General features: G+C 43.4%; 2 protein-coding genes across 4 annotated transcripts; both read left to right on the top strand.

Moving 5' to 3' along the window:
• On the top strand, positions 1-16,441 carry LOC127359036 (UPF0606 protein KIAA1549-like). The gene is given in 22 exon segments (XM_051392672.1): positions 1-337; positions 1,675-1,889; positions 4,116-5,411; positions 5,509-5,591; positions 5,919-6,218; positions 6,359-6,545; positions 6,751-6,810; positions 6,962-7,113; positions 7,275-7,452; positions 7,905-8,089; positions 8,163-8,368; positions 8,692-8,819; positions 9,016-9,030; positions 9,267-9,457; positions 9,527-9,762; positions 9,966-10,101; positions 10,364-10,597; positions 10,599-10,658; positions 10,746-10,798; positions 10,880-11,007; positions 11,098-11,252; positions 11,820-16,441. Coding segments are annotated over 21 exon segments (4,362 nt in total). The 5' UTR covers positions 1-337; positions 1,675-1,735; the 3' UTR covers positions 12,045-16,441.
• On the top strand, positions 16,199-26,339 carry svopl (SVOP-like). Of its 3 annotated transcripts, none has more exons than XM_051392676.1 (16): positions 16,199-16,335; positions 18,749-18,893; positions 20,000-20,091; positions 20,177-20,275; positions 20,376-20,447; positions 20,683-20,807; positions 20,895-20,958; positions 21,253-21,378; positions 21,550-21,678; positions 22,394-22,467; positions 23,326-23,522; positions 23,902-24,013; positions 25,304-25,385; positions 25,507-25,596; positions 25,677-25,790; positions 25,877-26,339. In XM_051392676.1, exons 2-16 carry the CDS (start codon positions 18,776-18,778, stop codon positions 25,886-25,888), a joined length of 1,506 nt encoding a protein of 501 aa, XP_051248636.1. In that variant the 5' UTR covers positions 16,199-16,335; positions 18,749-18,775; the 3' UTR covers positions 25,889-26,339. The 3 variants fall into 3 exon arrangements, with proteins under 3 accessions (XP_051248636.1, XP_051248633.1, XP_051248635.1); XM_051392673.1 differs by lacking the exon at positions 16,199-16,335 and adding an exon at positions 17,396-17,562; XM_051392675.1 differs by lacking the exon at positions 16,199-16,335 and adding an exon at positions 17,400-17,562 and having other exon boundaries at positions 18,775-18,893.
• Positions 26,340-26,499: the final 160 nt, after the last annotated feature.

The raw sequence follows: 26,499 nt of genomic DNA on the forward strand, positions 1-26,499 counted from the left end.
GTGTGTGTGTGTGTGTGTGTGTGTGTGTGTGTGTGTGTGTGTGTGTGTGTGTGTGTGTGTGCAGACAGGAAACAAGCTGTCCTTTGAATCTTCGATCCGCAGGCGGTGCCGGGTTGGACTGGTACCGAGACCCGACGGTGCCCCTTTCATCTGCCGGGTCCGGGACCAGCAGGGACGGGTCCGGGTCCAGACCGCGGGACGGTGTCTGGTTGAGGTGAAGAAGACTGCGGACGGACAGGAGGAAGGTCTGGATCCGCAGGGAGCGCGCATGCAGGGAGCGCGCCGCGCGGCTGCGGGAGAGGCGTGACGCGCCCGAACCGCATCTCCAGGATGGCAGGTAGGTCCGGGTCTCTGACTGGGGATAAAACGGACACTGTAGGGGACTGGCATGGCACGGCTCGGCTTCCTCTCAGTGACAAGCTCGCGTTTTAATGATCCGGGTTAATGAAGCGGTGCGGGTCTGATCCGCATCCGCAAGCTCCAGCTGCGGTTCTCTAAAGCCGGCCCACATACAGGAGGGGAGGATCCGGATCAGACTGGGTTTATTATGAGGATCGTGGTCGTTAAACCGGCTCCGGTAATTAGGGCACGGACGTGGTGCGGGTTTATCCCGGGTTGGGGGCTGAAGAGCGGGGTGGGAGCAGCTGGAGAGGCCGGGAGAAGTGAGACAGGCCGGGGATGTTATCTGTCCGATAATGGGGTCAGTGTGTGTGCGGGAACGGAGCCGAGCCGAGCCGAGCCAGCAGAGCAGTGAGCGGCCTGGAAACGGTCCTGAACCGGGTCTCCAGTCCAGACATTAATATCAGGACCCACAATGCAGCCAGGAACCAATCAGGACTATTGATTAATTACACTATCGATTTTTTTTTCACCTACAGGGCCGTTTCTAGCTTCTTCAGGGGCCTCATGTAAAAGGATGTTTGGGGCCCAATTCTGTGTTTTTATTTATTGTAATTATAATTGTTTATAGTTTTTTAAATGGATTTTATAATGTTTGACATCTTGAACTCACAAACATCCATTAAAAAAAACTTCAAAATCCTCCTTTAATCTAAACACTCACATTTTAATATGTGGAATATTTCACCTTTAATTAAAGTAATTAAACGGATAACTCTGAATATGAGCAGAAGCAACATTTATTCAGCTGGTTTAACTGATTTTACCTTAATCTGAACATTAGAAATTAAGGTATAATTAGATTAATTAGTGCTACAGAACAATAGTAATTATTAATAGTAACAGATGTTCTGTTCGCAGCGTAATACCAGACTCCATTCGCAAATCTGGCAATTTAATATTTTCAGGTGCGGCAGTAAGAATAACCAACTGAAGGAATAATATTAATGATATTTTACTAATTTAAAGCCTCTATTCTTTAATTCGGCCGACATCAAATACTTGTGATTTTAAAGTGAGTGTATTAAGTTCACAGATTATTATTGGATGTTACTTGAGCCATGTTAACACTTTAAATGAAATAATGTTTTAAATTGGCGATTTCGTCAATGGAGTCTGGAGTGTGTGACTGAATCTGAACTTCAAAATTTACATTTTCTGTCTGTCCTACTGTCCAGTTGAAAAACAATTGTCAGAAAACACAAATTATTCTCACGGGTCACGTTAGCTGGGGAAGCTACGGTCCTAGACTAACGATGGTTGACTGTCGCTCAGGTCCTCCTGACGGGCCCTCGGCTGTCTGTACCGGGATCAGACCGGCGGCCCTTTGAGGACGATGGACCCTGCGATCCCGCCGGGCCCTGGCTCCAGGACCAGGACCAGGACCAGGATGGACCCCAGAACCTCAGCGTGCAGACGCGTACTCGGTGTGAGCCTGCTGGTGGCCGGCACACTGGTTTCCATGGTAACATCGAGCTCACCTGCTGCAGGTGAGTGTTTGTGATTCCACTGAGTTAAAAGTCATAAAACAAAAGTCATATATTGCATAATGTTAAAACTAATAAAACAGCAAAATGAAACACCAACCATCCATTTATTCCTCAAACACTGGAAGTTAACACAGACAGTGTCATCTTAGGCTATATAATGTAAAATAAACATATATACTCTAATAATAACAACTGCTGCTGATTCTTATCGCTTGGGGGACCCCTGACATCTGATTGGCCACCCCATTATCTTCTTCCTGGTATCATATGAAACTAGATGAGCTAACACAAGTAGCATGTCAGGAAGGCTAATGCTCCACAGTTAGGCTAAACTTGCATGGCTAAGAGATCCTTTGACCTCTGACCTCAAGATATCTGAATGAAAATGTGTTCTATGGGAACCATGCATGTGGTAAAAGTGTGTTATTTTAGTGTATTTGAATATTTCTGCAGACTGGAGTCCATAAACAGTGTTTGGAATTACATAAACTGGGAATGATGGAAAGCTGAGAATCACATTTTATGCCTTCAAAAAAGTCTGGACCTGCTCCATTTGTGGCCATTTAAATAAAAGTCCGACATGTACATGTATGTATGAACCTCTGAGCTTCCTGTAGAACACAGGAACTTACTTATAAGGAGGCAGAATAGAAAACCTTTATTGTCGTTATGTGCGTTATTATCGGCTGCTGGAGGAAAATCTTATTCTGACTCTTCATTCATGTTGTCGTCCTCCCACTGATACTGAGTCAGTCCGACCACACACACACACACACACACACACACACACACACACACACAGAGTCAGAATGAGGAGGTTTAAACTGACAAACATAATCAAAACCAACATTATATAAACCAGTAAAATAAAACTTTATAAGCACTTTAATAATCATGAATCAGTTTATCTTCTGGATCTCACTCTGATGGCTCCCTGCACACAGGAGACTAATCACTGAAACCATCAGCTGATTGATTATTACAGTCAACTCCCTCTAAGACAATTGATCAGGAAAGACAAGTGAACATTTGAAGACATTAGACTTAAAACGGACATTTTCACTATTTACTGCAATTACTGTTCGACTAAACGACTCATCAATTAATCAGGATTTAATCTAATATTCACCAACAAATCTAATGATCTACATTTAGAAATAAAGACAATCTATCTATCTATCTATCTATCTATCTATCTATCTATCTATCTATCTATCTATCTATCTATCTATCTCTCTCTGTGGTATTTGAGGGCGTCGTCTCCTGAATACCAATGACTCGTCTCCGTTCGGCACGTGATGCTGCCGCAAAGCACGGCGTCACCACGGCAACGAGGCACCAGATGAGAGACTCAGTCAAGGCTGCGAGCGAGTGTGTGTGTGTGTGTGTGTGTGTGTGTGTGTGTGTGTGTGTGTGTGTGTGTGTGGAGATGACACAAAGACAAATAGGTTTAAAAAGACTGCAGAGGAGAAAGAGAAATGAGGAGGCAGGAAGGAAGAAACAGAAAAGAGGTCACTGATAATAGTGAATAATAATAATTATAAAGAAATAGATTAAAGCTCATTAAAGAAATACAATAGTTAGATTCAATTATAGTGATTTTTCTCTTGATGTGAGGAAACTAAATGTTTCCTTCCTTTAAGGAGAGTTGAAGAAATGCATCTTTATTTTCCTATTTGATCAGTGTGAGGTGTGATCTGGATCCTCAGGTTTGATCAGGATCCTCAGGTTTGATCAGGGTCCTCAGGTTTGATCAGGGTCCTCAGGTTTGATCAGGGTCCTCAGGTTTGATCAGGGTCCTCAGGTTTGATCAGGTTCTTCAGGTTTGATCAGGTTCTTCAGGTTTGATCAGTGTCCTCAGGCTTGATCTGGGTCCTCAGGTTTGATCAGGTTCTTCAGGTTTGATCAGGGTCCTCAGGTTTGATCAGGGTCCTCAGGTTTGATCAGGTTCTTCAGGTTTGATCAGGGTCCTCAGGTTTGATCAGGGTCTTCAGGTTTGATCAGGGTCCTCAGGTTTGATCAGGTTCTTCAGGTTTGATCAGGGTCCTCAGGTTTGATCAGGGCCTTCAGGTTTGATCAGGGTCCTCAGGTTTGATCAGGGTCTTCAGGTTTGATCAGGATCTTCAGGTTTACCCTTCAGGTTTGATCAGGGTCCCAGGTTTCAGGGTCTTGAGGTTTCAGGATCTTCAGGTTTGTGAGAAAATATAATCTCTCTCTTTCTCTCAGGTGTGCTGGACTTCAACAGGACGTCGGAGTCTCCTTCATCACCACCCTCCTCCCCTCTTAGACCCCCAGCCCCCAGCCCACCCTCAGATTCTAGTTACCATGGTAACAGCGGTGGTGCAAGCTCTGCTGAGGACTCAGACTCTGGTGCTCAGGGGATCCACCTCCTGCTGAGACCCCCAGACCTCCTGTCCCCCAGCTTACCCCCACCTCTCCCTCCACACACCCAGCCCACCCTCACCCCTCCTCCCCCCTGGGAGCAGGGCCCCTCACTGGAGGAGGCCTGGGGCTCTGGGGACTACCTGGAGACTCTGTCCTTCATGGTGCCTGACGGCGAGGAGCTGGCCTTGGCCACGCCGCTGCCCAACCACCCCTACGATGAGGATGACGGCGGGGACTGGGTCTCCTACGACACTGCCTTTCCTGCCCGTCCCACCCTCCCCCTCTCCTCCCGCCTACCCCTTTCACCCTCCTCATCTACCCCCAGCATCCCCCTGCACACTCGCCCCACCCATCCAGACGTCTTTCCCACCTGGGATGAGGACTACGACCTGGAGGACATGATGCCTCTGGAGCCGACGGAGCTGCTACTGCCAGACATGAACAGTCTGGAGTACTACACGAACCTGTTAGCCCGGGAGAGGGAGAGAGAGAGAGAGAGGGAGAGGGAGAGGGAGAGGGAGAAGGAGAGACACAGGGAAAGAGAGAAGGAGCGAGAGAGGGAGAGAGACCAGGACCTTGTCCACCGGACTGACTCCAAACCCCCCATCACTCCCACAACAACTCAAACCCATCGTTCCCCTCCACCCCCAAGCTTTGGTCCTCTTCCAGGACAGGAGTCTAAGCATCCTCCATCGGGACCCACCCCTCCCCTCACCCTATCACCCACTCTCACAGGTGAGGAGAAGTCAACCACGATGAGAACTCCATCCACCCTTTCTCCTCCTGCTCTAAAACCCAAAGACCATGTCCCAGTCCCGGGCAGACACCCTTTTCGTCCCCCATCCAACACCACCGGCCGGGTGCCTCCCCCTCCACCGCTGGGACCACCAACCCGCCCCGACAGACCGGAGAGGCCTCCAGTGGTCATAGAGAAACCAGCAAAGGTTCCAACCACCAGGACCACCACCACCACCAAGGCGACAACCACGACAACTGCCATCACCACCACCACCCAGATCACAGCCATCAGCCTGACCAGAGCCCCTCCAGTCACTACGCCCAGAGTGGCCCAGACCCCGCCCACCAGACAGTACCTGTGTAACGTCACCAAACCAGAGATGTACCTGGTCAGAGTAGGTAAGACCACAGAGGGTCATGTGACAGGAACATCAGGTACTTCTGAACCGCCATAACAGGGTCAGTCAGCTGATCTGTGTCTTTTTATCTTCTGCAGTCAATTCAAAAGGTTCGTCAGCAGGTTTCACTCAAGTCAGAGATCTTCTGAAGAGGGAGTTCAACCGTTCAGTGGAGCTCCAGGTAGAAACACAATTTCCTCCCCCACAACAAACACCACCTCCTCTTCCCCACCCACCACCTCCTCCACAACAAACACCACCTCATCTTCCACAATCACAACCTCCTCCACCACAAAAACCACCTCCTGCCCCACAAGCAGCACCTCCTCCATAATCACCACCTCCTCCACCACAAAAACCACCTCCTTGACCACAATCACCACCTCCTCCACCACAATCACCAACTCCTCCATAATCACCACCTCCTCCACCAAAAACACACCTTGAACACACCTTGATGATGTCAGATGAATGACAGCTGTCTGTCACCGCTCTGCTTCCTTATCAGTTCCTGAGAACTCCATCTAGTTTTGCTTTCCGAGTTGTGTCGGGACCAATGATCTTCACCGCCATCTCAGTCATCAACGCCCTCCGCCAACCACCACGCAGCTTTGGTCCTGTTCCCACCGTGTCACCGCTCTACACCATACCTGACCTCAGGTACCAGATCCACTCTGTGCTGCAGTTTGTCCCCACCCACGTCGACGTCAGAGTGTGTAACTTCAGCGAACGGGTGGAGAGAGGCCTGATGATGGCATACGCCGAGACACGGAGACGATTACATGAAGCGGGAAACGTCACCGTACAGGTAAGTCTGTTACCTGTACATTAAAAAATCTAAATGTAACGATAAAGAATATCCTTGCTAATAACCACCTGGCTTCAAAATTAATGAATCAGTTTAAAAACCCATCAAGTTTTAGCCGCTGTATCTCTGCGTGTCTCTAGCTGTTGAACATCACCATGGCCGTTAATCGGCCAGCAGTGGAGCAGAAGGTATCCATCGACATCACCTTTGCAGTGCGTGATGGGCGGGACTACCTGCCTGGGTCAGAGGTCAGCGAACACCTGAGGAAGCTCAGCCTGGTCGAGTTCAGCTTCTACATCGGTTTTCCTGCCCAGCAGATCGCAGAACGTACGACACATACACACTCGTACATTGTTTATACGCCCGTATGTTAACAAATGTTCTCATCGATTTTGTTTGTTTGTTTGTTAAAAATGTAGAATATTTGTGAGGCATGTTTAATTTATGTTAAACGGTTCCTAGACATATGTTAAATGTGTGTCAAACATATGAAATGCGTGTTAAATATATGTTTGTGTATGAATGTTCACAGCTTTCCACTACCCTGAGCTGAACACGTCTCACCACCTGCGATCCACCTGGGTCCGTACAGGTGAGAACACATATCTGCTTGTTCCAAACTGTTGCAGTTGTGTTTGCATTTGTTGGTTTTTTTCCCGTTGCATTGGGACGAAAGCAGAAAGATGTCTGAAGTATTCTGAAATAGAGAATAGTTCCATATGTTTATGTCTGTGTTGTATCAGTCCTGCTGGGAGTTCAGGAGCAGTTGGTGGCTGAGAGGAGTTTTAAAGCTCGTCTGGAGAGACGTCTGGCTCTGCTGCTGGAGGAGGGACTGCAGACGTCCAGCAGGAGGCGCTTGAGAAGAGCTACATCTGTGGGCAACAACAGTCTGCAGGTATGTACTGTAAACCACACAGGTATACACAGATCATAGAGGTATACACAGATCATAGAGGTATACACAGATAACACATCTGTACACAGATCATACAGGTATATACATCAGTCCACCTGCACAGTGAATTCTTTCTAAGATGCCAACTTGTTGTGTCTCAGGTGGTTCGGGTGTCGAAGCTGTCAGGTCCGGAGCGCCCCCTGGAGGTCTTTTATTTCGTGGAGGGTCCAGGTGGTGAGCGGATCCCGGCCGAGGCGACCGCGGCCACCCTGAACCGCCTGGACCTTCAGAGAGCTGCCATCGTCCTCGGACACCGAGTCCAGAGACCGCTCGCCCAACGTGAGTCAAGACCTGAATTTGCTCAGAACACAGACCATAAACTGTCACTGAACTCAGAACTGGATCTATTTATTCGAATCAGACATCCCAGGATGCTTTGGGAGCTAACTTGTGTGTGTCAGCTGTGGATGTAGTAATAGAGGTGATGCAGCGCCTCCACTCACTCACTGGTCACTGGTGGTATTGCACCTAAAATAATTTCCCCATAGACCTCCATTATACAAGACTGCAGACAGGTTCAGTTATTCTTATTAGGAATTTTTAACCATGAAGATTTAATATTTGTAAAATTTGGAAGTTTCCCAGAAGTTTTTTGCTATATGTGCTCGTGTTTTATTGGGTAGAGAAATATCCCAGCATGCATTTCACATCAACCGGTAGAGTTGGCAGCAAAAGTAACAATTTAAATGTTCTACTTTCACCTGTCTCACATGTCTCTCACCTGTCTCCAGCTGTGGAGACTTTATCTATCCCTCCAGCGGAGACTCAAAGCAGCAGTATCTGGCTGATTGTCGGCGTGGTTGTCCCCGTCTTGCTGGCTGTCTTCATCATCATCATCCTCTACTGGAAGCTGTGCGGCTCAGAAAAGCTCGAGTTCCAGCCGGACGCCATCAACACCATCCAGCAGAGGCAGAAGGTCAGAGGTCACCAGGAAGCTGTTAACTCTTTCCTGTCGTATTCATTTGTACTAACAGCTGATCCTCTCTCAGCTCCAGGCTCCCAGTGTGAAAGGCTTCGATTTTGCGAAGCTCCACCTCGGGCAGCACAGTAAAGATGACATCATGGTGATCCAGGAGCCCGGCCCACTGCCTGCCCCCATCAAAGAGGCCACGCCCTCTGACGGCGGAGACCTCAACACGCCCAAATCTAAAGGATCATCCACCAAGGTGGCACGATCCAACCGCCGCAGGGGCAGGTCAGACATCAACAATCTGTACGCGGATCCATTCAAAATTGTTCAAAATATAAATTTTTTCAAACCTCACAATGTACAAATATATACATGTTTCTGATGTAAAAATCTCCATCTTGTTTCAAAACTATTTAAAAATGTCCACTTTCTAAAAATGTTCTTAAATTTCAAGAAACTTAATTTAAAACTTAATTGGCTTGTTGGAAGTATGATGTCACAACTTTACTTACACGCCTTCAAACGATGTCAGAAAGAAGAACTTTATTGTTTTTAGATGTATACGAACAGCAAAACACAAAAATTAATCTTGTCCTCTCATCTGTCAGGCTCAGCCCGTCAGATGGCGACTCGCTGGGCAGCGACCAATCGAGCGGCAGAGAATCGGCAGAAGAAAGCACTCGACCTGTGGCCACACCCAGTGAGGGGAAACAGCACAGGAAGACACCCAAAAATGGTCAGAGAGTGTTTTGTGTGTGTGTGTGTGTGTGTGTGTGTGTGTGTGTGTGTGTGTGTGTGTGTGTGTGTGTGTGTGTAAGGAGATTTAGATGAGAGGAAGGAGAAGAGGAAAAGGAGGAGCGATGGATAAGGAAAACAAAGCTTCTGTTCTAACATTCATCATCTCTTTTCTTTTTAATGCTTCTGGACTGAAGGGAGGAGCAAGATGGGTACGTTTATACCTTCATACTCTGATCAATATTTTTAGATCAACAGTTGATCAGATGCTTTTGTTAACTCTGCAGACGCAGCTTGAGACTTGTGACCAAAGTGGAACATCTGACAACTAAAATAATCTCTTAAATACACATACAGGACGGACAGACAGAAAGTAGATGTCCAACACAGTAAAATCACAGATTGGACAATCAGGATCTGACCATTCTATGTTTGTTTGTCCCATCAGGCAGCGGTCCAGACGAGCTTCTCTCTTCGTCCTCCATCTTCGACCACGTCGACCGTCTGTCGCGTGGCTCGTCCGATGGCACCCGACGCCAGGCCAACAAGGTGCAGCTGATCGCCATGCAGCCGCGACCGAGCCCTCCGCACGCCCATTCCCAGCCGAGCCCCACCCTCACCGAGAAGGTCAACACAGAGGTGAGTCGCACCCTCGCTGCTCACCATGAGGATGTTTCATACATCGCTGACCTTCCTGTGCTCCTGCAGGTGGCGCTGAGACACAAGTCGGAGATTGAGCACCACAGGAACAAACTGCGGCAGCGCGCCAAGAGGCGGGGTCAGTGTGAGTTTCCCTCTATGGACGACATCATGGACGCGTTTGGAGACGGGCCAGTGCAGGGCGATGTGGCGCAGCGTCTCTACAGCTCCGCCCATGACCACATGGACTGCATCCTGCAGGCCGACGCTGCCTCACCCCCCACCCCCACCGACTCCAGGAGAAGGTCAGACTTGGGAAAGCCTGAGCTGATTGGAGAATTAACTTTTATTATTTACTATATTTATTTATTAACTGATTAATATTATTAAAACAATAAAACTGTGTAAATATGAACTTCTGATTATGAAAATCGATACCTGAGGAGACTCTAAAACACCACATTCACCATGAAACACATTTTCTATGTCTGTGTGTTTGTACGTCCAGAGGGAGGCGCTCTCCTCGGGGTAGGCGGGCTCAGCCAGGACCTGGAAGTCTTCCTGATACGGACAGAGACCGGCTGCTCACCGACCAGAGTGCCACCTACAGGAAATACCCAGGACTCAACAACGTGGCCTACATGGTGAGACAACTGTTCTACAGGAAGCATTTGCCCACCTAGCCCTGACATCTTGGACCAGTGTCATCTGTTTTTCCTTCTAGAGACATATATGATACATTTAAATAGATATAAGTTGTCTGTACGTCATCAAAAACAGGACTGATGTGAGGTAGCCCCAATGGATTCAAGAGAGTATCATCAGTATAAAGGTTTACATTATAGTGCTCAATTGAAAACTAAACTGAACATTTATTTTGTATTCTCTCTCTCCGCTTTCATATAGTCGGACCCTGACCTGCCCCCAGACCACGGCAGCCCCTCCCCTACTGACGAGGTGTTTGACCCCGCCCCGGCCCCACCACCCTACATGCCCCCCCAGCCTTCCATCGAGGAGGCGCGGCAGCAGATGCACTCCCTCCTGGATGACGCCTTCGCCCTGGTGTCGCCGTCCTCACAGGGCAGCGCCGGGGTGAGCGGGGTAAGCCCTGCCCTGCCCAGCCCCTCCCCACAGGCCCGCCCCCCCAGGCAGGCAGTGGGGCTCTTACCCAGCAGCCCCCTCTCACAGCCCCTTTTCTGCAGTGAGTGTGTCATCCTGCAGCTGAGGCCATTTGTTCAGTATGACTCCATGTTCAGTTTTCATTTTCTTATTCTCTCCCTTTCTGCAGAGGTATGCAGAGCTGGGGATGTCTCCCACATCAGTCCAGGGCCTGTTGCAGAGGTCAGTGTCAGTGCACTTAAAACCAGTTCCAGGTCTGTAAGCTGGAGTAATCAGTACTGATGCTCTGTGTATTTTATCCAGGCAGGGCCTGACCTCAGGAGGGTATGTTTCTACTGGAGACCAACTGCAGGAGTCGGTTTACTCCAGCAGAGGGCAGTACGAGGACCCCCCCTCATCGTCCAGACCACGACCTGTAGGGGGCAGCACAGGTACGATCATTTGGATATATTGATCATATGCAGTGCTGATTTTGACTTTATTTTACATGCATGGTATCCTTTACATTTGTTTACCTCTAGGTGCACAGCTCCACCACTTGACCCAGGTGGGTTTGTCGAGCCAGATTGGTGCGTACCCTGGGGTGGGTCGGAGTATGTCGGGACCCACAGGCACCAGCTGGAACCAGCAGCACTCAGACCAGGATCTGTCCAGACCTGGAGCCAGCAGAGAGAGTGTGAGTTCACTGTGTGGAATAGCAAAATCAAACTAAACTGGGCCGAACTGACTTAGTCTGTCATTCTTTGCTCCCCAGCGTAGCAACAAGATCTATGGTGATGTAATTCAAACCAGTCCAGGCCTGACCTGTCCGTTCCACATCTGTCCTGATTAGACCAGTGTTAACCAAAAATGTTCAGACCAGTCCTGACCAGAGCCTCCAGGAAGTTATCCATGAATTCTACACAACCTTGCAATTTTGTCCAATCACCACAACAAATTGAATTAAACAATTCAGTTTCCTTCAATTTTCACCAATCATAGCAGCCCCTATGCAAAAAAGGGCATACGTCACCAAACTACTAGCAATTTTATTCTCACTGGAGAAAGTTCCCTTTGTTCAGTTATTTCATCGCACAAAAATGCCTAAAAGCGAAATCCTGTCCGATATTTTCAGTTTCTTTTATGTTATGAGTGCAACAAGGCAATACAAATAACCACTGACAGTACTTTTCTTTACATGTCTTTTATCTGGATTTATTTTAGTGGCCTTACCCTCTTTACCTTCTCTCCTTTCTCCCTACAGGTGCTGTCGTTTCCTGAGTTCTCCTCTTCCTCTGTTTTCCAGATGCCCAGCTCCTCATTGCGGGACCCATCGGCTCCGCCTCTCCTCCTTACTTCACCAACACCAGAGTACCCACCAGACGACGCCTCACCGTCTGCCCACACCTCAGCTTCCCTTATAAAGGCTATCAGGGAGGAGCTGCGACGTCTGGCCCAGAAACAGGCTGCAGTGACCAGCTACCCTTAGACTGGTTTGTATCAGGACTCAGCTGGTTATTGTTTTAAACCACTCAGAGCCAGTAAGGACTGGATTAAAACCATAGAACTGACTGATCTACACTCTGGACACTCTTGAGCTATCTACATCTGTGCCGCTAACCCAAAATAACTCTGGACCACAATCCACGTCTGAAAAAAAAAAGGACATAAAAGACCTCCGGTTCTTTACAGGGTCCCGTCTGTCTGTCCGTCATCCTTCAGCTCAGTGTTTATTGGACAGGAGTTTGATTCTTCACGTTTTGACTGAAGTGCTTCCTGGAGTTGATCATTCAATGATCATCTTTCCTCAACTTCTGGAGTGACAATTCATTCCTGAAAATCCGGACTGGATTGTCCCTTCCTGACCTTCTGAAATGGATCCTCCCCCCTGATCATCTGGAGTTGGATGGTCCTTCCCGACATTCTTGAGCTGATGGTCCCTCCAGATCTTCTGGAGCAGATGGTCCCTCCAGATCTTCTGGAGCAGATGGTCCCTCCCGACCGTCTAGAGTGAATGGTCCCTCTAGACCTGCTTGGGCATTTCATCCCTCTTGAACTTCTGGAGCAGATCATCTCTCCTTACCTTCCAGAGTGGATGATCCTTTCTGGAGTTCTGGAGTGGATGGTCCCTTTGGAACTTCTGAAGCAAGTCATCCCTTCTGACCTTCCAAGTGGATGGTCCGTCCTGACCTTCTTGAGTCGATGATACCTCCTGAAGTTCTGAAGCAGATCGTCGCACTGGACCTTCTGTGGTGCTAACCGTCCGTCTCATATCATCTCCTCATTGACCACTTATTGCCTTCCACACTCCCATCAGCCACAGGGATCAGGTCTCTGTTCATAAACCATATCAATGAGGTCTTTGCACTGAGGACAGCTGGAGGTGGCGTACAGTTCCTTCGACAAGGGGACGCAAAACAGGAAAAAATTATATATAAATATCTATAAGGATTAATATAAATATCTGTAAAGAGATAGAATCCCAATGAGCACAATATTAATGTAAGAGTTATTATTGGAGTATTGAGATGTTACTTATTTTTTATTGCTTATATATGAAAGTATACTTTAAATCGTTTATTTTAAACAAAAAAAGACCAAACTACTGTTTAATGGTTGTATTCCTCTTGTGTTTGAGCTCGCTGTACATTTTGAGCTGGCGCTTGTTTCTCTGTGGAGACGTTGCTTATCGTAGCTGCTCGCTCGTGTGTTCATGTATCGGTGGCAATGAAAAAAAAAAAACTGCTAATGCATCGCTTTAATATAATGTTTTTTCATCACTGATTTGTTAACATCCATCAGTTTATCAATTTGTGGGCAGAACGCTATAGATGAGTTTATCACTTGGCAGTTGTTTCTGTACGGGGCAGAGATGGTAAACCAGTCATTAATCACAACCAGAAATTAAAGCTAAGAGCGGACACAACACTTGCACACAAGAAAACACATTCTTACCACTAACTGAATGTCATAACTGTAGCAGTGATAGGAGATAACCTTAAAACTACTTCTTATTAATGGTAGCAATGCAAACAACAAAAGGACCCAGGGCAGAACCTTGAGGCACACCATAGCACAGATGAGAAATTATTAACAATGGCTGCCTCATTAGTTCCCTGTGAGGTTATGTTTGCTATGCAACAGAAAACTGATGAAAAACATCTCTATTCTTACTATCATGTTTTTTGGAGGCCCCAGTATTGAATTGTACCGTATTATTGTTACAAAATATATAGGATATAACATTTTGTGGTATTATAATAAAGCTTTTGTTCGATCCAAAAATCACAATAATCATGATAGTTTCTGAGACGGTTATTGTATTGAAAATCAGAAAAAAACATGTCTTTGGTGCCTAAGTGTTATGCTCAATGTATGCACCAAGTGGCCTGGGATCCCTGGTGGTCAACTCACACGGTAAGCACCCTTCCGTGCTTACCACCCAGAGACCCTTACACTGTAGGTGCTGAAGGGGCCCGAGTGGTCAGCGTGCACGATTCGCACTGAAAGTCCTTCTGAGGCCCTGGTGGAACCGGCCCCAAAGGCCTGGTCCATTATCCAGCTTTGTTGCTTATTAACAGCGAGGTAACATGTTTGACCTGATGGTGGCGTCAGTGTGATGTTGTTACTGTTTATTCTTTGTACTGTGGCCTTCATAGAACATTTTAGACTCAGTTCAGACTCGACTGTGTCTTTGTCTATTTACAGTTTGATAATGGATCCTTCAGCGTATGAAGGTAAAAATAAATGTTGAGGAAGCTGCTGGGATGTCTTAGTCAGGTTTTAGCTGTTAAATCCAAATGTACAGTCTTCATACTTGTGGACTGAGCCCACAGGAACTTCAGAGGATGAAATATGCTCAGAGACATTACTTAAGACCTCAGTAATTTCCATGGAGATGATGATTCAAGTTCCTCATCCTGTGATAATCCTGTAATCCCAGTATTTTTCTGAATGGCTCTTAGAGATGCTGACATCGGTATTCGATGCAGGGTGTACAGGGGTTAGGTTAGGTAAGGACATATATTTTTCTATGTTGGATGAAAACTCTTTATCTTCATGTGCTGGTTGTAGAACTGAATGACTGGTTGCTCTCTCTGCTGGTTGGCTGTTTTCTCTGTAGTGTTGTAAAGAAGTCGGTCGCTCGTAAAAACTTGGTTCCACAGGGTACGAGAGGGTTTGTTCGTCTGCTCTCTGCTCTTCTTCAGCATGTTTGACTAAGTTTGAGGCTTTAGCTACTCGTGATGTTCCAGTTAATGTTTAGCATGCAGCTAAAAGATGTTAAAAACAAAATTTAAATAAGTAAAGAGTTGTTCCACATAAAGTTAAGAGTGAGCAAAGAGTGCCATGAAAACCACCGTTCATCCAAACACAGTAGAAAAAAACAACACATCAGATGTTTTTTTGTTTTGCGTTTCCAAAAGATATTTTTTAATCTAAATAAAGATGGTTACAGTAAACAGTATATAAATGAAAGTGGATATGGTGTTTAATAGAAAACATAATATATAGAAAATATTTTATCTGTGATTGCTCTGCTGAACGGACTCAAAGATTTGCCCGGCAACAGTGCCAACACATCTTCATGGACCAGAAACCGACCGCAGAACTCTTCACCGGCTGGAGACCTTCTGATTGGACCTAGCACCTGTCAGTCAAACTGTAGGACTTGGCCACGCCTACAGGATCACATGGTGCTAATTCAATGACTCAAGGTGTGTCTGAAACTCATCAGATCACACACGGAAAAAAAAGAAACCCTGCAGGTGTCGTGATTGAAAAGAGAAGTTAATCTTCTCATATCAAACTCAAGCTGCTGCTCTGCAGGTTTCACAAACTGCTCCTGAATGTTTCCTTCAATGTTTTCTATACTTTCAGAGTTTCTGTGTTTTCTAGATCTGTGATCCTCAGTGAGAATCCAGCCGATGACCAGTCGCACTGTGGATGTTTACTCGTGACAAAACTATTGATTCACCCTGGACTCACCCGGCCCTTACATGTACAGTCCTGAAAGGTTATTCCTCTAATGTGAACTTGTGAAACCAAAATACTAACGTGTGAGAACACGATTATAACTCTTGCACATAAGTGATATTAGTTAGCTAACGTTTGAACAAGATACTAACTCATGTGTGGGAACAAAAAAAAACATCATGTGTAACATTTTAACTTGTGTGAACCGAATATTAACTTTTACAAAGATAATTAATTGTGGAAACAAGTTATTTACTTTAACACACAAGTTATGAATCTTGTTGTATCCAGTTAACAGTAACTCGTGTAGTTGTTAAACAATATATGTGAACTTCTCCACACAAAATAAGAATGTGTGCACAAGTTATTTTCCTTTGCTCTTAAAATTAAACATCCAATATTAGGAGGTTTTTGTAAACATGTGATCTGTATCTTGATATCGGATCTGGATCAACGGTTCTAGCCTCACTATTAATCTGTGATCTGTATTTTAGAAACAAGTTCTGTTCTCACTGATCAGCTGTGTGATTTCAGATTTACTCCTCAGATAGTTTGAGTCATTAGTTTTGTCATGAACGAACTTCCGTACAGGTGTTGCTCTGGGTCAAACCACATTCCTGTTGATCCTCTCTGGAATCTGTTCCAACAAGCAGCATCTCTGAGTTCGAACCCAGACCAGGTCCCGGTGTGGTGACTCGGGGAAGCTGCTTCGAGGAGACGGAGCCTGAAGGAGAAAAAGTTATTTTAATGTCAAATCAGTGACGCGGGAACACTGCCAGCAACCTCACCTGTTCAACAGCAGCCAGGTGAGTTTTCAGCTGATGTGTCACATGACAGGACTCTGTGTGAGCTGCATCCTGTGGTGTCTGAAAGATTGTGTTAACAAACATTAAAGAGATGTGTTCAAATTCAGCTGATGTTCTATCGTTTATTGTGATTCTGTGGTTCAAACAGAAACAGATGCTGCTTTTAAAACTAATATTTAGCAACTGAGGATGGGTCTGATCCTTTAATCTAATATAATCCTTACTTACTATACTCCCAGAACACACATCAGACTTTACATGGAAACATATTAAACACAAATGGCTTCATCGTATTTAAAATCAAATCATAATTATGAAGAGTCAACAGTACATTATGTATTACAGAGAATAATTTCAGAATAAAATCAGAATATCTACAATAAATTTGCAATATCTTAGGAACAAGGTTATTATAGTTCACTAAAAACTAGCTGTGAAAATAATTTTTTTTTAACTGAACTGAAAACTAGAATTTGGAAAAACTAAAACTGAGACAATATTGTAAAACAAACTAAAATATAATTTAAAAATATGCAGAAAACGCCTTTTAGTTTTTGTTGACACAACAAGCACAAGGAGGCATTTTGTTAGCTCAGTCAGTAGAGCTGGCGACCCCTGTACAGAGTTGCTGCAGCGGCCTGGGTTCGAATTCGACCTGCGGCCCTTTGCTGCGGGTCATCCCCTCTCTTTCTGCCCTCCTTTCCTGTCTATCTTCGCCTGTCGCTATCCAATAAAGGCAATAAAAGGCCAACAAAAATTACTAAAAATAATAATAATAATAATAAAAACTGACACTGAAACAAGCAAAATGCACATGACAAATTAAAAATACAAACTATAACTCTGCTGTGTTTGTAACATAAGTTTACATTTTCCAAACCTGTTTACAAAGATTAAAAAAACCTAAAAATTAAACTAATTAAAAATTATATTGAGAAAAAAATTACGTTTTTTTCAATTTTTCTCCTTTAATGTCATTAATAGGCCTCCATATGTTTATAATCCATGTATTAAATTAGCTGAACTCCTCCCAGTCTAACAACAGCAGCCCCCCCCCTTCCCGCCGGTTCCCAGGTGACGATGACGACGACAGTGACACTTCCTGATACACCTGGCCAGGTGAACAACAACAGTTAGCACCGAGTAAAGAGACAGTGTGTCACATTAAAACCTGCTGCAGCATGAGAACAGACACAGCAGCCTTCATCGTTACACACAGACTATAGTGTAAGTACATTTATTCACTAATGACAAAGAAATCTTTTAATTGATCGCTGACGGTAAAAGTTGAGCTAATGTTTCTACAAGCGGTTATAAACCGTCATAAACCGTCATAAACCGTCACAATCTGTCACAATCTGCAGGTTCCGATTCAATAAATCCGAGTTTATGAGCATTTACTGCTCGGCTTTTCCCCCGGAGTACCTGAAGAACACTCTCTGCCAAACCCCGTTTAAAAATCTTGCGGTTCAAGCTTTTCTTCCTGATGGAGGCTGTAAAGATGTACAAAAACGGCCGAAAAGAAATGAAGATTTATTAAAAGTGTGTTCTGGTGAATTCGACACTCTTTCAAACACTCGAGGTCAGTAAAATCTATGTGAACAAACAGGCTAAACAAACAAACTGCTGTTCGCTGTGCAAACGTCCTGATTTATTGATATCACTAACACTTCTCGGGCCATTGGATATGTGAGTTTGTTGCTTATTAAAAGTTCCGACCTTATGAGTATTTACAGCCGCAATTTGCTGGCAAGCGAGTTCGTTAAATTGACGGATTTTTGAACGGAGTTTGGTGTAACATGATCTCCATCCAAGAACGACCTGTAGGATTCCAGGAATCTGCTGCGAGTCAACGCTCAACTGAAACTGAAAAACTCAGTTTCATTCAGAAAAATAAGATGCTTTTTGTTTCTGGAGCCTAGTGATTGACTAAAAACACTGACAGTATTTGTAAAGTTAAACATTTAGTAACACTGAATTATTCTTCTTTGAAAACCAGTTGAACCAGTCAAACCAGTTAAATTCAGAGTGAATGAATGAAACCCAAAATAGTGACTCTGACTCTGTCAAGTCTCTGGAACTGGATTTCGATCGAGAGTTCAAAATAAAAACTTCTGATTTTCAAAAATTTACTTTTTTTTTTATGTTTTAAGTTTTAATTTTATTAAAGAACGAAGACATTTAAAACCAACAAATAAGAAATCCATCAACAGTTTTATCCTGTAATGTCTCAATCATTTTCAGTTTTATTAACAAACTTATTTTACAGACTCACAGACACAATAAAAATACAGAATAAGAATTTTAAAAATGTGCATTAAACAACAGCATATATAGAAGAGCATATAACAGCAGTGTAAATCAATAGATCAATAATGATGCTGAGAAATGGATCTGTGTGATCTGGTTTCAGAGGGGCTGCTGTGCTTGTGTTTCCAGGATGGCTGATGGTATGAAGACTGAGCTGGTGAGCGCCATCCACCTGCAGGAGGTGGAACTGCAGGAGAAGCCTGCAGACAAACCGCAGGACTGCGAGAACAACAACAACAACAACAGTGGTGAGTCAATAATCAATAATCAATAAGCTGCAGAGAGACTGGAGGCGGACCCCACTAAGTGTGTTAATTTGTTTTATTTAATACCTAATGCTAATGCTACGTTACACTACGACGTATAAACCTCACTCTGATCGTTTTAATATAATAATGTTTATACAAAGTGCGTCACACAGCTTCATAATAAGTAGATTTTGCCACAGGAGTGTTAATGAGTTTAACATATTGTTGAAAATTCAAAACATGAATCCTACACTGTAAAAATTAATAATAATATACCTGTAAAATAAACTAATAAAAGTGGCAGCTTCCTGGTGTGAATGTGTAACAGTGTGAATGTGATCAGGGCGTCCCTCTCTCTGAACTTTCCCTGAATAAATAAAGATAAAAAACATAATCTGCACTTTAGCAAAGTGACTGAATCCGTCTTTGTTTAGGTTTTGTTTGTATTTCATAATTAATGTTTATTTATGATTATTTTATTTTCATCCGGCTTCATGTCGGCACTGATTTAGGAGGTAAAAAGGACAATTATCATTAAATATTGTTAATAAAAAAGAGGAACATTTTAAACATAGAAGCACATTAGTTATAAGTTATTATGGCATAACATGAAAACAGACGGTAACTTAAGAAGTTGATCTGCATCCTTTGTTGGCCATTTTGGCTTTTTAAATGTTGCTGCCACAAGGAATTGTGGGACGTCATTATCTCCTTTGGTGTTTAAAAGATGGTCCAGAGTTTCGTCTGTTAGAGGAGAACTCAGCTGTTATCATGGCCGCCACTCAAATACTAAAGTATTGGCACAGAAAAGACTTTTGGACCGGACTCCAGGCTTCAGAAACACCTGGTTGAAGTTTCTGTTGTTCCACCTCCCACCACCAGATGGCGGCAGCACCTCACAGAGCCTCTTTCTTAATCAGACACTTTTAAAGACTGAAGATAATGAACAAGTCAGATGAACATCAGCCTTTAAGCTGCAGTTTGTTCTAAAGTCTGAAGCTCTGAGCTGAAGCTGATTACAGTTAATGATTTACATTAATATTCTTTTATATGTTACAGTAATGAGACAGACATGAATGAATGAATGAGACTGTGTGTGTCTGCAGGAGATGAGACGTTCACTGTGGAAGAAGCTGTAGAAACTATCGGCTTCGGTCGCTTTCACATCCTGCTGTTTGTCATCATGGGGAGCTCCAATGTAAGAAACCGTTCACATCAATAATCAGAAACAAAGAATTCTTTCTTATAAGATCAATGAGTTCAGTGAATATTCACGTGTGCAGATAGTGGAGGCGATGGAGATTATGCTGTTGGCCGTAGTTTCTCCTGAGATTCGCTGTGAGTGGCGTCTGGAAGACTGGCAGGTCGCTCTCGTCTCCACTGTGAGTCACTACCCAATCAATAATCTGATCATATTGTTTTTAATCAATCAATAATCTGATCATATTGTTTTTAAGTACTGACTGCAGTGTTATTTCTCAGATGGTGTTTCTGGGTTTTATGGTCTGTGGCGTTTTGGGAGGATACCTCGCTGACAGATACGGACGTTGGAAGGTCAGAATCATCTTTAATGTATAATAATAGTTTATGTGAACCATATTTAACCCTGGGCTGTTCTCTGATTGGCTGCCTTGTTGAAGTGATGTTTATTATTGTTTATTGCTGTTTATTGACATATATTGCCGTACATAGTCGTATATTGTAGTTTGTTGTTGCAGTGTATTGTCATATACTCTTGTATATTACTGTGTGTTGTGTCTATATGATTGTGTATTTTGTGTTTTACCAGGTGGTGTTTGCGGGTTTCGTGTGGAGTGCTTATTTCTCTCTGCTAACCTCATTCGCACCGTCCTACGGTTGGTTCATCTTCCTGCGCAGCATGGTGGGCTGCGGGGTCGCAGGAGTGTCGCAGGGGTCAGTACGCGTGTACACACACACACACACACCTACACAAACACACCTACACACACACTATGAGTACCATCCTTCTTGTTGTTTCAGGTTCGTGTTGAAGACGGAGTTCATCCCTGCGAAGTATCGAGCCTACCTGCTGCCTCTGGCTACTGTGAGTTACTGTGTATCAACAAATTTATACATTTCAACAACAACAATAAAGAAAATGTTTGTGATATGAAAGGAAGAAGAACAGTGTTGGTTGGTTGATATCACAGGTATATTAGTATATTAAAGAGAATTTAAGGTGGATTGAATAACATTGAAGGTGGATTCAGTGACCTTTCAGTGTCAGTTTTGACCTTCAGAAGCTGAAGCTGGTTTAGCACTGGTATCAGGAGAAATGTGATGATGAAGAGCCATATCATCTGATCTCCCAGCATGCTCTCTGTCTCTCTGTGATCAGATATTCTGGATGATTGGCTCCATGCTGATCATCATACTGGGGATGTTGGTGGTTCCCACTCTGGGCTGGAGGTGGATGATCCGGATCTCCGTCGCCCCCAGTATCATCCTCATCTTCCTCTTCAAGGTGAGACGTCTTCCTCACCTGTCTTTCCTATCTTCATCTTCCTGTTAAAGAAAAAGGGAAGATGTTAAACAGGTATCTGAAGCAGAAGAAAATTGATTAATAGTCACTGTAATGACTACTCTCTCTCTCTCTCTCTCTCTCTCTCTGTCTGTCTCCCTGTCTGTCTCTTAGTTTATTCCTGAGTCGGCTCGGTACAACGTGTCAGCAGGAAACATTGAGGCGGCTGTTAGAACTCTGCAGAAGATCGCCAAAATGAACCGAGCTTCTCTTCCTCCTGGACGACTGGTGGAACCGGCTGTGGTACGTTCCCTCCGAGCTTCAGTATCAGCCAATCAGAAGAAGTCCTGTCTACAATGAGTCCACAATAAGTCGACTAATGACTTGGGAGTCCTATGACGGAAACTAACTAATTAAGTGCTGTGGGTGGAAATAGAAACAAAAAATGTCAAAATCTGTTGAAGTGTATTTAAAATCAGCAACACTTCTTATTCAGTCTTTTTGGTCTTTATTTATTTGAAACAGGTTTATATCAGATAAAAAACATCTTTATACATCATTACATCATTTAGGTCTCCCTCGAACAACAACAACTTCCCTCTAAGAAATAGCATCTTGCATACATGATAATGTAAATTAATAATGTGAACAAGGGGAAGCTTATAAGGACCCAGAATTGAGCCTTGAGGTACACCATAAGTACTTTCTTTATACAAGGAAATGAAGCTACCAACTTCAAGAGAAAAAGGTTGTCAGAGATTTCAATTCAACCGACTGTGTTTTGATTTACCTCTGTGCTAATTTTGGAGGCAGTAGTCTGCTTGTTTTATTGAACTGTTTAATATTAAAAAGTGTTTAATATGTCTGACGTTGCCAGTTCTTTAATGATACCTTATGTTTTTAGGCCTTTATGTTATATTTATGTGAGAAGCCTCCATCCACCTCCTGCATACCTGTTGTCTTGATACATTCGGTGTAATGCAGGTGGAGTTCTCTAATCTTATTGTTTGCGTTTCAGAAAGAGAGAGGCAGCTGGAGGATTCTTCTCGGTCCATCATTCAGGAGGACGTCTTTACTGCTCTGGTATTCATGGTAATGTCTCACTTCCTCCTTACTTTGCATGTGATTTGGTTCTTTTTGCTTTACCTTTTGGACTTTGGACTATTATACAACAACAGTGCAGTGATGACAGGAAACAGGAAGAGAGGGATGTGGGGAACAATATGCAACAAATGTCCCTGTCAAGAGTAGAACATGGGCAAGTCATGGTTCACGATTGGCACCTTAGGCCTCCAGTGCGCCCGTATGTAATGTGGTTTCACTGAGTTAGTTACCAAGATTGGATAAAATGAGGGATGAAGAAGTTTCTCCAGGTCAATGGCACACATACGTGATTTCAAACTGACAAAAACAAGCCTAAATATCTCCTTGTAATGGTTTTAAAGTTGAGATTGTAATAAAAAATGACGCACAATCGTACTGATTGGTATGAACTTTTCATCAACTTTAAATAAATAAATTAAACTTTCTCAGTCTGATTACATTACAGTGCATCCAACACTTAAATAAACTCTGCTGTGGGCCAACCAGGTGGTTAGTGTCAGGCTGACTGGAAGATGTAACAGTGTCATCTGCATATATGATAATGTAAATTAATTATATAAATATTTGTATATATATTTTCAGTGACGAGTTCCGACAAATAACATGATGGAAAGTGATTATAAATGGCGGTTTTGTTCTTATTTGCACCTCTGACAAACTGCCAACAGTCACTGGAGAAGTTATGAGACTTCTGCACCTTATTGAATTAAAATTTATTTTTAAGTTGTAAGAAATGTAATAAATATATTTTATTCTTAATTTTGAGTGTTAGACTACAAGTATTTTTTAAAATATAAAACAGAAAAAATGTTTCCAGTTTTCTGACTGGCATCGTTTGTCTTTCAGGTTTGTGGCGTCCTTTGTGTACTATGGCTCGGTGCTGAGCAGTTCGGAGCTCCTGGAGAAGAACTTGTTGTGCGTGACGGATGCAGATCAAGAGCATCAGGTCAAACACCGCCACAAGGACGGACTGTGTTACTGCATCCCCTTTGCACTGAGCGACTACCAGACGCTGCTCATCAGCTGCCTGGGAGAGGTCGCACGTAAGTCACGGACCAAAATCTATGAATATTTACAGTTTTATCAGTTTGCAGACAAACAAAACTAAAAGAACTGGACCCCACCCATCTGAGTATTTAAGAAAATCCCAAAATGTCATGTTTTATTTATTGATTCACTTGCTTTATCTCCAAACAATGGGATATTTTGACTTAATCCATACTATTGTTACAGTGTGTGTTAGCATGTTGGTATGCTGACTGCCTGTATTCTAGCCAGATGTAAACACATATAAATGTTTTTTGTAAACACAGTTTTAGTGGTAAACGGCTTTTAAAAAGACGAATTGTCTTCAATTATTCATAATTAATAATTAACAGTTCAGGTTTCTGGTGTAAAACATGTCTGATCCTGTCCTCCCAGTGATCCCACTCAACATCTGTCTGCTAAACGTGATCGGACGGAAGATGAGCCTGACGGTGATGCAGCTGATTTCGGCCATTTTGTTCATGTTGCTCAACATCTGCACCACAATGTAAGAACCTCAGAGTTCTTCTTCTCTGTCTGCTGTTACTGTTTGACCAGGTTAATGAGGACTCCCAGTTTCACCATCTCTAGTCTGACTTGGTACAGGTTTGTGAGGACCTCTAGTCTGACTAGGTACAGGTTTGTGAGGACCTCCCGTCTGACTAGGTACAGGTTTGTGAGGACCTCCCATCTGACTTGGTACAGGTTTATGAGATCCTGTAGACCAGTGGTTCTCAATTATTTTCTGTCATGCCCCCCCTAGGGTACAGACATTTTTTCACGCCCCCCACTTGAATTGAAATACTATTGAGAACCTGATAATATTTATTCATTTATCTGTACAAACCACTGTATGAGTTGCTGGCACCAGCATTCTGCATACAATCACCTGATCATCACAATAGATTAATAAAATGAGCTGAGATAACATCTGCAACAACTTAAAACAATTTCCAAGTTCAGTTTATTAACTCAATTTGTAACATTTAAACAAGACTGCTCAGTCTGTGTGATTCAGAGAAAAAATAACAAATGATTCACTGGGATGTGCATTTTTATAGACTTAACACAGTAACATTCAAAACTTTTTAAAACTGTAAACATTGGTCACTTGTCAGCTTCATCAGCATATTCCTTTTCAAAAAAGTATATAACTTTTTAATGTTTCTTTGTGCAAAATGTGCAACAATATTGTTTATATTTAACGTTTGTCTGTTAGATGTTCTGTGAGTCGTCTGAAATGTCAAATATACGTCTCCCGATCGTGTCATTGGAAAGAGAGACAGTATTCAGTGCCTCAGCACTTTTCTCATCTTGCATGATTGTGACCATCTCCAATGCTGCCAGGACTATTAGCTCCTCTGCTATCGTGTGAGGTTTTTTGCACCTTGCGATGTGGTGGGCAACTTTGTACGAGGCTAACAGTGCTTTTTTATTTACTGATGCGGCACTCACAAAATGACCAGCCTGTTGGTGATACTCATCGAGTTTCCGATGAAAAAAGTCCAGTGGCTTATTGACATAACTGGGGCATAAAACACACACAGGTCTTTCCTCATTTCTGACCGTATTCACCATAAAACCAAAGGCTGTGTAGGCTTCATCGTATTTCCTGGTCTTATTAGGTTTATGCCAGTTACCGTCACTTGCTGTTCTTGCCTCTGACGTCTCCTCCGTTTTTCTTTTTACTCCTGTCAAACACCACCCCTGACACTTCACCCCACTATTTGAGAAGTACTGCTGTAGACCGACTGTGTGCAGGTTTATGAAGACCTTCTGTCCCTGTTTTTCTCTCCAGGTTTGGGTTCACGATTTTGCTGTTCCTGCTCCGGTCTCTGGTCTCCATGAACTTTAATGTTGTTTATATTTACACCGCTGAGGTACGTCCAAACTATTTTTAGTAGAGGTTTTTATTATTGATCCAGATCTCAGGTAACAGGTGGTTTATGTGTGTGAGGTTTTCATTGATCAGGTGTCAGATAACAGGTGTTTGTCTGTCAGGTGTATCCCACTGCAGCCCGGTCTCTCGGGATGGGTTTCTGTACCTCGTTCAGTCGTATTGGAGGAATGATTGCTCCGTTCATTGCTCAGGTGGGTTCAGTGTCCACTTATTGTGAGTTTTCAGGTGTTTCTGACGTCCATGTTTGTTGTTGACTCTGCGTGTACTTCAGGTGCTGATGTCTCAGTCGGTGATTCAGGCTCTCAGTCCGTTCGCTGTGGCCTGTGTGGTCTGCGCTCTGGGAAACTTTCTACTACCGATAGAAACTAAAGGACGAGCTCTGCTGGTGAGAAACACATTACTGTTTGACCATATTTATTGATTTGATATGTTATTATTTATTGATTCTTATTTATTGCTCCTTCTTTCCAGCAAAGCTCCTGATGACGTCTACAAACTGTTACCTGTTTGATTGTAAATACTGTATGTTACTGATATCGTCCGAAATTAATTAATTTATGAATGAAAGCTAGAGCCAGTTATTACAATTGTTTGTACTTGGTACTGTCACGTAAGTTTTACGTAGTGCACTTTTTAAATATCAGGAGAGACAATCACAAAGCTAAACAAATATCTTTTGTTTTTTTGGTTTACTGGAATCACTTAAGAAGTCATAATAAGCATTATAATTACATACATACGTATTTTCTGGTCAGTGTCATTGTTACAGCGACCACTAGAGGGAGCCCCACTGAAGAGTTGATTCTGCTGCTTTTATATAAAGTTTCTATGTTTCATAAGTGACAATAAGAGACATTTATTGTTCTACAGTACATTTATGTGTTTAAAATGCAAAAATGTATATTAATTCATTAAAATATGTTTTTACATATTATCTAATCTGATGTCTTTAATTGTGAAGATAATATCTTAAATCTAGTGCTGTCAGTTAAACGCCTTATTAACGGCGTTAACGCAAACCCATTTTAGCCCATTTTTTATTTTTTTTTATCGTGAGATTAACGTTCTTTTTGGCCTATCAAACTTTGTAGTTT

The sequence above is a fragment of the Dicentrarchus labrax genome, unplaced genomic scaffold (genome assembly GCF_905237075.1).
Source record: "Dicentrarchus labrax unplaced genomic scaffold, dlabrax2021, whole genome shotgun sequence".
In the NCBI taxonomy this organism is placed as follows: domain Eukaryota; kingdom Metazoa; phylum Chordata; class Actinopteri; family Moronidae; genus Dicentrarchus; species Dicentrarchus labrax.

Excerpts from the sequence above, each read along its gene's own strand:
- svopl (XM_051392676.1), top strand. The coding sequence starts at position 18,776 with ATGGCTGATGGTATGAAGACTGAGCTGGTGAGCGCCATCCACCTGCAG. Across the intron at positions 20,092-20,176 it reads TCATCATGGGGAGCTCCAAT|ATAGTGGAGGCGATGGAGAT; the intron begins GTAAGAAACCGT and ends TCACGTGTGCAG. Across the intron at positions 20,276-20,375 it reads AGGTCGCTCTCGTCTCCACT|ATGGTGTTTCTGGGTTTTAT; the intron begins GTGAGTCACTAC and ends GTTATTTCTCAG.